The 13,142-nt window shown below is 36.6% G+C and overlaps 3 protein-coding genes across 3 annotated transcripts; 1 reads left to right on the top strand and 2 right to left on the bottom strand.

Annotated features, from left to right (window-relative positions):
* Positions 1-373: 373 nt before the first annotated feature.
* On the bottom strand, positions 374-6,301 carry LOC109006155 (ATP-dependent DNA helicase 2 subunit KU80). Its single transcript, XM_018985345.2, has 12 exons — positions 6,187-6,301; positions 5,628-5,720; positions 5,466-5,517; positions 5,108-5,239; positions 4,169-4,572; positions 3,296-3,582; positions 2,798-2,993; positions 2,471-2,677; positions 1,721-1,888; positions 1,303-1,626; positions 736-866; positions 374-606 (listed from the first exon to the last, which is right to left on the bottom strand). Exons 1-12 carry the CDS (start codon positions 6,199-6,201, stop codon positions 546-548), a joined length of 2,070 nt encoding a protein of 689 aa, XP_018840890.1. The 5' UTR covers positions 6,202-6,301; the 3' UTR covers positions 374-545.
* A 299-nt stretch (positions 6,302-6,600) lies between these two features.
* LOC109006158 lies at positions 6,601-8,495 on the top strand. Its single transcript, XM_018985347.2, has 7 exons — positions 6,601-6,788; positions 6,877-6,933; positions 7,116-7,241; positions 7,735-7,801; positions 7,895-7,987; positions 8,086-8,199; positions 8,302-8,495. The coding sequence occupies exons 1-7, from the start codon at positions 6,655-6,657 to the stop codon at positions 8,353-8,355; spliced, it is 645 nt and encodes a 214-aa protein (XP_018840892.2). The 5' UTR covers positions 6,601-6,654; the 3' UTR covers positions 8,356-8,495.
* Positions 8,496-8,753: 258 nt separating this feature from the next.
* Positions 8,754-11,879, bottom strand: LOC109006156 (proteasome subunit beta type-1). The gene is made up of 7 exons (XM_018985346.2): positions 11,742-11,879; positions 11,503-11,610; positions 10,797-10,878; positions 9,657-9,786; positions 9,400-9,542; positions 9,227-9,313; positions 8,754-9,143 (listed from the first exon to the last, which is right to left on the bottom strand). The coding sequence occupies exons 1-7, from the start codon at positions 11,786-11,788 to the stop codon at positions 9,069-9,071; spliced, it is 672 nt and encodes a 223-aa protein (XP_018840891.1). The 5' UTR covers positions 11,789-11,879; the 3' UTR covers positions 8,754-9,068.
* Between the last annotated feature and the right edge of the window lie 1,263 nt (positions 11,880-13,142).

The raw sequence follows: 13,142 nt of genomic DNA, 5'->3' as shown, positions 1-13,142 counted from the left end.
ATTCTCATGCTCAGAGTCTCAGACAAAGGGGGGGAAAGCAAGAAAAAAGAGCACTCTTGTGCAAGTTAAAAAATGAGACGTGGGCAAAATAGATGATGATTTTTCTCCCTCTTTTAACGAGGGGATGTCCTCTAGAAGTTCATCTGGCTTATGAACCACATACCGAGAGCCATCACATCCCCAAACTCACCATATTCTTCGATTATAGAACGGTGGATGGCCATAACCACCCTCCCGGAATATGGATTTGTCCCAAGTTTGGGATTTGAATCGCTTTTGGTCATGCCTCGCTTTGGCTTTCGTTTGTTTCACTCTAAAAAGATAAGTTATGTTTTTTCTCATCTTTCAATCACTTTCCTAATGAAACTTGCGATTAATCGATCTCTCCCATTTCATCGAGATTTCATTGAGCCTTCCATGCTTGGAGCAGATCCTAAAATTGAAGATTTAAGGAACATTTACAGCAAATCCCCATTTATAGTAAATTTGATTAGCATCAACATGGGAATAGTCTACAAGAAAAGAGAATTTCTCCACTCAAGTCCTCACTCAATTTTTGTGTCTGATTTGACTAGAAAACTCCTGGCTTCATCGTCACTAACTTCACTGCTCAAGGAAAAAGGGAAAAAAAATTACCTCGCTGACAAATGAAATGAAAATGCAAAAGAACACTTGCTGAATTCAAAGTATGTTCTGAAAATTTTGAATAGAGCAAGAGACGCAGTAATACGAAACCTGTCTATGGCTTCTGTCTTGGAGATTAGGGCGAGTTCTTTGGATGTAAGAAATTCGCAGAAACTATTGAGGTTCTTCTCCCGGCAGAATTTACAAAGATGGTGCAGGAAATCATTGAATTGTTTTGGTTCCTGCCAAAGACAAAAGGAAAACTAATAAGCAGTTGGTCTATCCATTGTTGTCAAAATAAAAGCGATCACCAAATTGCTCGGACAATTAAACATTTACAATTTGTATATTAAGGAACAAACATCTATTCGAAAAAATATCCCAAACGAACATACGGGACTATAGATAAACCAATGAGTAGTGAAAAGGTCAAGTTATTTAAACTGAAAAGATCACTGCCCTATTGTTTACCTATGCCAACACGCCAAACAATTTTATTAGCCCACATACCAAACTTTATGACGGGTGGTCTAATAAGACAATTCAAAATAAATTAAATTCTACAACTAAGCTGTAGCTTTGAATTAAATCAGGTCGGGTAGGAGCACAAATAGACTGGGGGAAGAATTTTGATTTTTTTCCTTTTGGTTTTGGTGGTGAGGGGGGATGGGGATGTACCTGCTCAAGGATGCAACCCTTCCGAAGGGCAACTAGGCATTCCAGTGCTTTAGGATAATTGTCCCCTTCATAGGAATCCTCCACCAAGTCAAATATTTTGTTTTTCATATCCTTGATTGCTTTACCAATCCATTCTGGACCGTCTCTGCGTGACATCATGGTTTCAAAATCTTGGACAGGGTTCAAATCCCCAATTTTCTCAATCTTAACTGCAGACGTATTTTCAATGGAATTGAGAGATTGAACAGAAATGTCTGCATAACCCTTTCCCATGTTTGATCCAGAAGTTTTTTCTCGCAAAATTCTCCGAGTTGATTTCTTCAGCTGTGAGCCAAATAAAATTTATAACCTCAATGACTGTCAAAAGTTCACAGCATAACATATTTTATTAGTTTGCAACTGCATCAGCAAGAATGACCTTTGGATTATCTTTGAGTTCAAAACTCCTTCGAAACGCATCAATAGCAGACTTGTTTAGAGAAAATAGTTCTGGATTGGGTTCCGTTATCCTCTTGAGGGTTTCATCAAGCGGAGGTATGGCTGCATCTGGGTGCTTCGATTTCAAATCAAGATGATGATAAAAACGCTGACAATAAATCACATAACTGTTAGTTACAAGCTAAAAACCAGCAAAGCATATTAAAGTGGCTCCCAAGCCTCAGATACAAACTTCGTTGTCCATCTCTCATAAAGCTTTTGAAATATTGTATTTTTAGAACTGTTCAAGAATCATTATCGTGTGACAATCTTTTACTGCTACGAAAATTCTCTCCTCTGGAGTAGTTTTAAGTAATCCAAGAAGGCACAAACTTTCCAGATCCAATTATTTCCTCTGCTCAAACTAGACATGCTCTATGCATATATATACAATTCAAGGAAATAGCATCATTGACTTCTTCTTTTTACTATATCCTTTTAAGTCTTTCTTTTTTTATAGGTAATCAAGAAATTTTAGTCATAGAAGTAGGCAAAGCCCAAGTATACAGGGACTATACGTGAGAATAACCTAATTGGAGTTTACAATCGAAAAAGAAGATCATGGACATTTAGTCCATTACAAACAATAACCCCCACCCATTAGAATACTTCATGCCATAGACCATGCACTCATTTGCACTCTATATCAAACAAGTATTATACAGATAGTGAAATTGCATGAATGGAGTACCTGCAGAACAGGATTTGGTGTAAATTCAGGCTGCAGAGCTTCCTCTTTGCCAGATGGTGCCAGATCAAGCAACTTCACCAAGTCATCTGCAGCCTCTTGCTGCTGTTCATTAGGCTGCCATGATGCTGGGAAATTGTTGAAAGAGGGAAATTGAAATTCCCGAACATCCTCAACAAAGGGAAGCACATTGAAGTTAAACGAATCAGGCTGCCAAGCAATTACATGCAAAATTAATAAGGAACAAAAGCCATCAAAGGAATGAGGAGCAAAGATAGAAAAAATTAACAAGTTTAGAAGGGCCCAGTAAATATGTGTAGTAAAACCTACAATATTTTCCTTGTCAGATACATTGGGTGTCAGAACTCCTACGATGACATTCCCCTGCCCTTGTCTCCAAACACAACGTACAATTGCCACCTTGTTTTCCTCCTTCATTGCCCTTGCTAGGGCAGAAACCGCAAGAATTGCCCTTGTATTTCCCGGATCAGCAATGAAAACATTGGCATCTTTCATGTAATAGTGTCTTGATAATTGATATATATTATGTTGGCCAAGACAGAAGAAAAGGCAAATCAAAAGATTATCATTCCAATTGATATGGACCCAAAGGCAATTATATGCATGCAAGTCAAATCAGTTAAATTTGTTTTTTCCTTTTGATAAATTAGTCAAGGTTCTATTAATAATCAAAGAGGAGGATACAAGTTGGACACATAATCAGAAAATTAGAACAATAATAGAAAATCCTGAAATTTTTTCTTAAAATCGAAAAAACAAAATCGAGCAGCCATCTGTTGGAATAGGGCAAAGCAGTTAAAATTGTACCGCAATATGTTAGAAGCATTAGTAAATCCTAGAAGTTTTACGCTCTTCTCTGGTTTGAACTTAACAGCATCCCATTCAGAAGGAGCTATAGGAACCACTTGAGGTCCATAACGATATCCTTTGATCCTTTCCTCTGGAGGTACAACTCTGCTAGGATCTTCAACACTTTTGTACTCATAATCTACCTTGACTTCATGGGTAGCAAATTTGTCAGTTGGAGGTGCTTTGTCAGAATATTTCTTCAGAGTAGGAAATTTCTCTTCAGAAGTTTTCTTGTAAACCCACACCTGAATATCAATTAAGTTATCAATGCGATAAATTTGGTCTTTTTTTCATCCGCACTTGACAAGAACAAGGTATAATTGAAGAAACCCAAACATAAGGACATAAAAGAGCGAATTGCAAGCTACAATCAACACAAGGCATAACCTAAAAAAATAACAATTAAATACATGCAACTTCTAGAATTACCATCAAACTCACAGAGGTTTAGTTCAATTTCATAAATAAATGTTCGAAACTTGACAAAGCCCCATAAAAGCAAAATACAACATGGCACATTATCCAGTAAAGTGGCATATAATGCTGCCATTTTATTTTATTTTTATTGCACATGATGTGGTGCCTTAGCATGGGTCAGCGCACTGGCATCCAAAGCATCCATACTGTGATCACCGACCAATGGCATGAGTAATAACATGGCAATCGACTCTCTTGGCAACTCATAGGGTGTTGTACAGTGTACTTGATGCTAGGTGCTTGCAAGAAAATCGAGGTCCATAGAGCTTTGGACAAGTTTAGAGTAGCATGCAATGACTATCAGATCGAAAATCATGCTTGACAAAAACTTGTACAAGACACCAAATAGCTCACCTTAATCTTCATTTTGGAACTTAGTTCAAGATCACCCCTGAATATTGTAACTGGAGATATATTTCGAGTTCTAAGTGCACCAAGCAATGATGTTGGACTTTCGACATACACCAACTTTGCAGATGTCTTCTTTGCAAATATATTCAATAGATGATCGTTTTCATCCATTATTCTCTTAGTTGCACTCCCATTAAGCCCCTCTCTCACAACTATACTTTCCATTCCCATGCCATGTCTAACCAATTGTTCAGCGATGGTGATGACTTGACCTTCTTTTGTTCCTTCAAATGGATCTTTAACAGGAGAGAGTGCATTTGTTATGAGGCAAAGGCGTTTCTTTTTTTTGTCCGTTTCTCCAAACTTCTTTATCAGTATATCCATCCCAACAATTATAGCATCAAGAACTACCAACGAAGTCAAGGTTCCAAGAAACTCATTAATAAGCATATAGTCAAAGTGTGTTGGTGAAAGCGCCAGGTGAACTGAAGTGCAAATGCTGCCGAGAGCCTAGGAGCTCGCAAGCATGCGCCTAATTGAAAGTATAAGCGCATACTTTTAAAAAATAATATAAATTAACAAAATATCCATAAAAGACAATACAAAGGTTAAAAAAAGAAGGTAGTAATATATTTAGCCTATTAACTCAATTTGTTAAAGTATCGTCCAACATGACAATCAAGATCAACTACTTACAAATCAAATTATGCCATGTAGATGGTGTGTGGTGTAAAGGCCTTCAAATAACACTACTCTAGTTTGATATAATTCTCTTTGTGCTTTATAAATGTACAAAATCATGATATTTGATACCCATGAGGCTGGGGATCTAAGGTATGAAAACATTTATTTAAAGCAGACAGTACATCCCAACAAGAAAACTTTGATTATAATAGATTGACACACCAGCAAAGAAAAAAATCTGAAAAAAATAAAGGATACAATCACCATTGAAAGTTCCTAGAGGGAGCTGTTGTAAAGCTTCAACAAGATCTCCATCAACAACCTTGGTATCTTGTAAGACCACCACATGCTCATATCCCCCCACTTCCCTTGTCAACTCATTTTTTGTGTCTGAAAATTCCGAAGGTACTGTCACTAAGGAACGCTTCTTGACCAGTTATATCCATAAGAAGGCCAAAAAGAAAAAGAAAGGATTCTAATCATATGAAAACTACAAAAATGCAAATAACTGCCAAAGAAAAGTTCCTCTGCATTTCAAGCAATGAATCAGGAAAACAAATTAATTTAAATTTGCATCCAAGTACCCAAAATCGTACATTAGAAAGCTAAAATATACCTTCAGTTCCAAACAAAATGATACCCACTTGATCAGATTTATGGTATACCAGCTGAAAAATCAAAAGGAAGACTATTAGACAAAACATCCTCAGTAAATCAACAGAATACAAAAATTGCAGAGACAAAAAATAAAGCAAGTCATAACTTATAAAGGTGATACCTTTTTCTCTACTAGCATAGAGCAGACCTTTTCAACCTCCGGAAGAACCTTGTGCATTGACGGGCCCACATCGAGCAACAATAGCAAGGTCTCCTATTGCCCAAAATTACAAAAAGAAGGTATGAAATATATAAAAAGTTTAGGACACAATAAAGACTGTCAATTTTACTGCTTATTAGGAAGCGAATAATGGTAACTTGAAACCCTAAACCCTAAAGAGAGTAACAATAGACATCATAAAAAAATTAAAAATTAAAAATTAGAGCATGTAATATAGAACATAAAGCATTAAAAGTAACCAAATGAGAGAATGAAAAAAAATCCAGTGGAATCCAACGTAAAACCAGCTTAGTCACGCACAAAGATAAATTAATATCATTAAATATGAAAATTGACAAGAAAAATGAACATAGGCAGCGTTAATTGATGCAGAAAGAGGCAAACTGACTTCAGACAAGCGAAGGATAAAAGGAATTGTGAGAAATTATGGAAGATAGTGAATGATTTAGAAATAAAAATAAAGAAATCATAGAGATAGATAGAGAGTGATATTTTTTACCCTGTTTCGAGCCATTGACGAGAGAAGGAGAACTGAACGAGGAGGAAGGAGAAGCTTGGGGCAGAAGCTAGACTAGGAATAGAGACTTCAGAGGAGTCGGATTTTTCCTCTTTCCCGCCCGAGGGCAAGGAGTTTCTAAAATTATGAATCAGTCCCAAATCTAAAATATAATGACAATTGAACCCAAAAGAAGATGGCTGTGAAAGCCCATTTGGTGAAAACAGTGTTTTTGTTAGGAAGCCCATTTACAGACGTAACTGAGTCCATCTGTTGGGTAGGCCCGTTTACTATTGGTCGAAGATTACAAAGCGACGACGTCTAATGTGTGTGGCCAGGTCCAATGGCAGCCCACAGGGAACGCGTAAGCTTATTATTGTATTACTATAAATAAATTAAAATCCGTTGGAGAGAAACCCAAGTTGAATACTTGCAGAGCCGCAAGGAGGGAGAGCTCTGAGCTTTTTACCGATGGCTTCAATAGCATCACCAAGCCCCCACTATTTCTACAAGAACCATCAGAAGGCCAGAAAGAGTTCCTGTACTCCCCGTTTCATCGTTTCTCAGCAGCAACCCGACAAGCCCACCGACCAAGTTGGCCGGAGGTACTCTCTCTCTCTCTCTCTCTCTCTCTCTCTCTCTCTCTCGTAAACGCAGAAAAATTTAGTTTAATAAGAAGTAAAAAAATTTCAGGGAAATCGTACTGAGGAGCAGCGAATTAGCTGCAATCGGAGCCATCCTCAACTTCAGGTACATTTCTTTGTGCTCCTTATCCTAACACACTCCGCGTTTCCCAGAGGCTTTTGCCAATTGGAGGCTGTGCTATCTATTATCAGAGTTTCCATCTTTCATAGCATGGGAAATTGTTTGATTAAGCTCGCTATTGGTTCGTTATTGTTCGTACAAATTTACAACTGTGGATTATGGTGCAGCGGAAAAAAACCAGACTACCTTGGGGTTCAGAAAAACCCACCTGCACTAGCTCTTTGTCCGGCTACTAAGACCTGCATATCGACGTCGGAAAACGTCAGTGATCTAACCCACTATGCTCCTCCCTGGTATAAATTTACCCATTTTGCTCTCGTTCAATTCTATCTCTTTCGTGTTCTCCACCCTGTAACGAATATTTTGCTTCAGGTATTTGGACCCACAAGTTTATGCTACTAGTGCTTGAATAATATGTATATAATCCATATAATTTTCGAAATATTTCGCAAGTGGTATAATCCCCCATAAAAAAAAATAATAATAATAAAACACAGAGAGAGAGAGAGAGAGAGAGAGGGGTTAGGAATTTAGACCCATAAATTCAATGCATGTGTACGAGTGATTAGGCAATAGTCATTGTGCCGAGTCTGCCGACCTTGTGCGACTCGCGTGGATGGCCGACCCTTTGCCATATAAAGTGCATCGGTACCATCTGTTAGGGAGACTTCCCTATTCTTTTACCTTTTTCTCACAAACACATGAAAAATGTGAGTTTCGGCGGTAGCGTTGCGCATGGGACGATCAATGAAAACGTGGTGCACGTTGGTGTTTTCTTTTTTGTAGGAACTACAACCGCGGTAGGAAAAAGCCTGTGAGCAGAGAAGAGGCAATGGAGGAACTCCTCCAAGTGGTAATATTAACTTTTCAACATGCCTTCTACATATGAGAGTAATTTCTTAATCTTGAACCAGGCTACATCGAGATCCTGAAATTCATGTTGCAGATAAATTCAACAAAACCGGACAAGTTTACACCAAAGATAGTGGAGAAGAAAGATGACTACGTGCGTGCTGAATACGAAAGCCGCATACTGGGGGTAAGCGTTACCCATCTCCAATACCAATATGGCAATATCTCATTCTTTCCTAGAAAAGAGCAAGTGGAAATGTTAACACGTTCTTTCTGTTCACACAGTTTGTGGATGATGTTGAATTCTGGTTTCCACCGGGTAAAAAGTCGGTTGTAGAGTATCGATCTGCATCGCGGGTCGGAAACTATGATTTTGATATCAATCGAAAGAGAATCAAGGTAAGCATCTTGAGCGCACTCATCTTGTTTCTGCGCTTACATTCTCAGCTCTGTGATAAGCAACTGGTCAGTCAATTAACTGACCTCTGGTGTTCATTACAGGCATTGCGACTGGAGCTGGAAAAGAAAGGATGGGGTTCTGAAGACAGCTTTTGAGGGACTGTGCTTATACAGTATGAATACATGAACATCATTTATTGTGTACCTTTCCAATTTACCAAAAGTACATCCTGTGAGATCATGTACTGATCTGCACGAAAGAACCAGATAAATGGAATTTCGGATTCTTTGTTGCATTTCTGAGTCCAGTATAACTCTTTCAGCCAAGCTTGAAACTAAACAAGGATCTGAGCTCTTCTACTGAGAAGTAAAAAATAAACTTGCTGATGCTCCAGAACTTATATGTTTGTTATCAAAATAGAGACCGTGTGAAAACGACCGACACGACCCATCACTAAAAGAAAGCACCGTGATTATTGCACAGTAATAACAAGAGACTCTCAATAACATTTCAAATATCTAAACATCATATCATTTGTCATTCTAACACCAAATTAGAGGGGATTCATCACTCATTAGTCATTACCGTATCCATTTTCCATGTGTTAAGCATAAACGAATAGCATTGGAGTAAAAGTAAAACAGCATAAAAATCTCAAAATAGCCTCTTGGAACTGTGTCCCAAACAGTCATCACTGCTGCAACAATTGTCACTAGGGAAATGCAAATTGTTCAAATTGAAATCATTGGGACGTTAAAACTTTGAGTAATGAGAATGCTAAAAGAACCACCAAGGCATTACCAAGAAGGGCATTTCATATAATTTCAACATTCTAGTTTGGAAAGACCAGCAGAACAGTTTACAGAAATCAGTCTTTCCTAAGCTCCATGTATTCACGGCGGATACCTTCAGCATTTATGATTACAATTTCAAGTTTGTCTCCCTGTAGAACACCCATGATTTGTTAATAAAGCGAAAGATGAATCTCACAAAGATGGGTGGAATTGTTGAGAAAAAGAAACTTACAGTGTATATATCTCTCTCAGTTGCAGATGCAAAGACAGTTTTTACCAAATCAACTGCTTCTGATTCACAAAGCGGCGTAACAGCATCCTGAAAGACAGTTTTAAAAATCACTAATGAGGTGTATATAACTTATAGATGCTGATATAACCCCATAATTTAAGTCAGCGACATACCAGGGCAGGCAATAAGAGAGGGCTGGGAGACTTCAGCTGGTTATCCAGAAAGGGCATGATAAGTGTGGAACCAGAACCTTGGGAACTATATCCAACTTTCTCATAGGAGCCAACGGCATCATATGTGAAGACACAACCCTTTCCTGTAATTTTGAAATCAGCCCCCCCCCCACCAAAAGCCAAAAAAAAAAAAAAAAAACGCTTGTTAACACAAAGAGAGGACATGAATACAACACTCGAAGAAAGTGGTGATTTACCTTCACTGTCAAGGCCACCTAAAACATTGAAGGAATAATAAGGAAAGAATCGTTTATAATAGAGTGTATTAGAGAGTAATTGAGCCATCGCAGGGCAGCTCATCTGCTTGTTGTGTTGGTGTTGATAGATCTGCATTCAAGAGAGGATATCTATGCGATTAGTTGATTAGTCATCAGTTCAAGTCTCCAACTTTTATAACCAAAAAAGCAAATTTCTAGAGAAACCAGAATCACCTACAACATAAAATCATTGGCCGACTGTTAGAAATAATAGAATAGAAGAGAAGTGTCCATTCTTCATGAAGATGAATGCTTATCCTCTACATGAGGATAGGCTAGATGAAGACAACGAAATTATCGTAGTAACCTAAAAGATGAGTATGGAGATATATATAGATATATATATATAATATCACCAGAAGATTTATTTTATTTTATTTTTATAAGCCATCACCAGTAGCTAATCTATACAGATGCACATTTTTTTAGATAAGTATTAGATGATCGTTTTATTGCTATCCACACTCCTAAAATATTGTTCTCAGCAATAAGACTTGCGATGGTCATCAAACTCTTCTACTTTCATTTTTTTTTTTTTTTTTGGATCAGTAAACTATTTTATTGATCATAAGAATAGGCAAAAGCCCAATTCTTCTACTTTCAAATTGAATCGTGGATGGTACGAGCTCCCATCCAATTATACATGAGAGACCACCAGAACCAAAACTCAGCCATTCCCTTTTGCAGAAAGCAGTCTCAGACTCTCACTAAGAATTTATAATGAGCCATCTGCGATAAATAAGTTCCTCATTTATAGACTAAAAGATGTAAAATAAATAAATAGATTGTTTGTCAGTTCTCCATGCTTCTCATTGGAAAAATATCCAGAAATTGACTCTCATCTGACAATTGGAGAAAAGTTTTCCCCCATTTCTGATGGGGAATCCCATGGAAATTATTGCTATTTACTATAAAAGAGAAAAATTATAAACAAATGAAAGTAATGAGATATCTTCAAAGTTAAACAAAATAGCCATTTGAATCTGACTCACAATATATCTTTATAACCCTACTCAATATTGTATGCTCCAACCTTATATTACAGCACAGTCAGTATAAAGTTATATCTTTAAGCCTCACCAAATGCCTAGCTGCCAAGAGCTTTTGTAAAGCTTTCACATCTGCTTGAAAACCAGAAGAGGCCATCACGCATTTGTCTGCCCTGCAAGGTTAAGGGAAAGAGAAATCAGGTGCAAAGAGTCCACAAAATAAGAACAAAATGACCAAAAGTTGCTCAAAGCCATTAAGCAACAAAATGAAGAAAATTTGACTTTAGTTATCCATCGCCCATTGAAACACAATATCTCACAAAGCTTATACCATATCCCTAAAGCGAAGCCTAGCAAAATCTCCTAGTCCACGACTTCTACATAGGTTTCCCCTTTTATCATTTTCTTATAGCCCAAAACAACTTCATTAAGAATCCTAAACATTAACCTCCTTTAAAAATCACAAGAATCCCACTCTTCCAATCACTTGTCCAGAATGTTAAGAACTTCTATACGTCGCAGCCAGTATCGAATTATTGAGTAAACTTGATTATTATAGACGAGGTAACTCTAACGCACCATTTTCCCTAAATATTGTGCCAACCAAAATCCAAAATTTATACTTTAATGAGATGGATACACGATACAATCCCACTCCTCCAAATATTATAGCTGAAAACCACTGTAACCCACCAATCCCAATCCTTTCAATCAATCACCCAAAACAAGCCAACAAGACAGACACTCAAAAAATTTGAAAACGTTAATCGAGAAAATACAGGGATAAAGGAGCCTACAATTTGCAGATTTTTGAGTAATCACGAGTGAGAATATTGTAACCGCTTGACATGCGAGTATCGGCCGCGACGACGCAGTAATCGGCTCCAGCGACTGCGACGCAAGATCTTCATATAATAGACACAAGCCAGAAAGTATAACATAAAAAGGCATTAAGAATTGTGCCAAACAAAAGTAAAAAACGAAAATATTGAAGCGATCGAGAGAAAGAAAGAGAGGGGGCTGGAAGAGAGAGTACCCGCCATTGTTGTCGTACGGAGACCAGTTAGCTTGCTGCTTGGTCATGGTTACTTGACACTTGATGCAGCTGAGAAACTACGAGTGAACGAGAACTAGGGCGAGAGGAAAGAAAGGGTAGAGGAGCTGAATTAGATCTAAGGTGTCTTTTTCTGCAAGACAAAAACCAGCAAGAAATAAACGGCGCCGTTTCGTATTGTGGGCCGTGTTACTCCAATCAGCTCAATGGATAATCTAATTCACCCATTATGGGCCGATTATACTGGGCTGACAATATTTTGTAAAGGTTTTAAATATTTCTAAAATGAGAAATAATACTTACAGTCGTGAGTATGCAAGTGTCGTGCATTCGTTTAAAAATAAATAAATAAATATGAGATTCACATAAAAATAAATTAATCTTTTATGAGTGAACTCTAATCTTTTTTAAAGCAACTGCATGGTATTTACACGTTTCACGACTTTATATAATATTACCCATCTAAAATATACATAATATGATATTTTTATCATTACAAATATGAAAAAATGATATATCAACGACAATAACACAACTTTAACAAACTTTGTTTTGAAATTAACTTTAACACAATTATTTTTTGGTCAAATCTTTAACACAATTGAAACTTAAAAATTAATTCTTAAAAAATACTATTTATATTTACAATTTTATTTACATAATCAAACGTGTTAATACGTCAACTATTAAAAATTATGAAAATTTAAAATTAAAATTAAAAAATAATATTAATAAAATAAAATAATGTCACTCAGTAGTATAAAATTATATTTGTGTGCAACTAGTCTTAATTTCTTAAGAAAAAATGCGTTAGAATTGTGTTATTTTTTTTATATGGTTGCTCTATCATTTTTCTAAAAATATATAGCTATACATATTTAGGAGAGTAACATCATGAAAAGTAAACTAAAAATAAAGCATTTAGGCTCTTAAAAAAGAGTAATATTAAGTATAAATTTTAAATAGACAAATTTCTGTAAGTTTTTTATAAAAAAAAAATAGATATTGCTAAAAAATAAGTATTTTTATATTTTTTAATATAAGATCTTTTTTTTTAATAAAAATTTATACATAATTTATCTAGAATTCTACAAATTCTCCCAAAAAAAAAAGGAAAAATTTTTGCATCTGCCTACACCGGCACACACTCAATGCATTGAGTGTAAAAAAAAAAAAAAATATGTGAAGTGTGTGCCGGGTGTAGGCAGATGCATAGCAAACCTCAAAAAAAAAAAGTAGAAGTCTTGGCATCCGCCAAAGCACACCTTACGTGTAAAGGTGATCCAATTTTTTTTCATTTATTTTTCCTCCTCCTTCCCCCCATAGCCCGTTCCTCTCTCACCCACTGGATTACTTTGACAGATATGGTAATCTAAAGAGGAT

Source organism: Juglans regia, chromosome 7 (assembly GCF_001411555.2).
Source record: "Juglans regia cultivar Chandler chromosome 7, Walnut 2.0, whole genome shotgun sequence".
In the NCBI taxonomy this organism is placed as follows: domain Eukaryota; kingdom Viridiplantae; phylum Streptophyta; class Magnoliopsida; order Fagales; family Juglandaceae; genus Juglans; species Juglans regia.
This window is presented reverse-complemented; position numbering and strand designations above follow the sequence as displayed.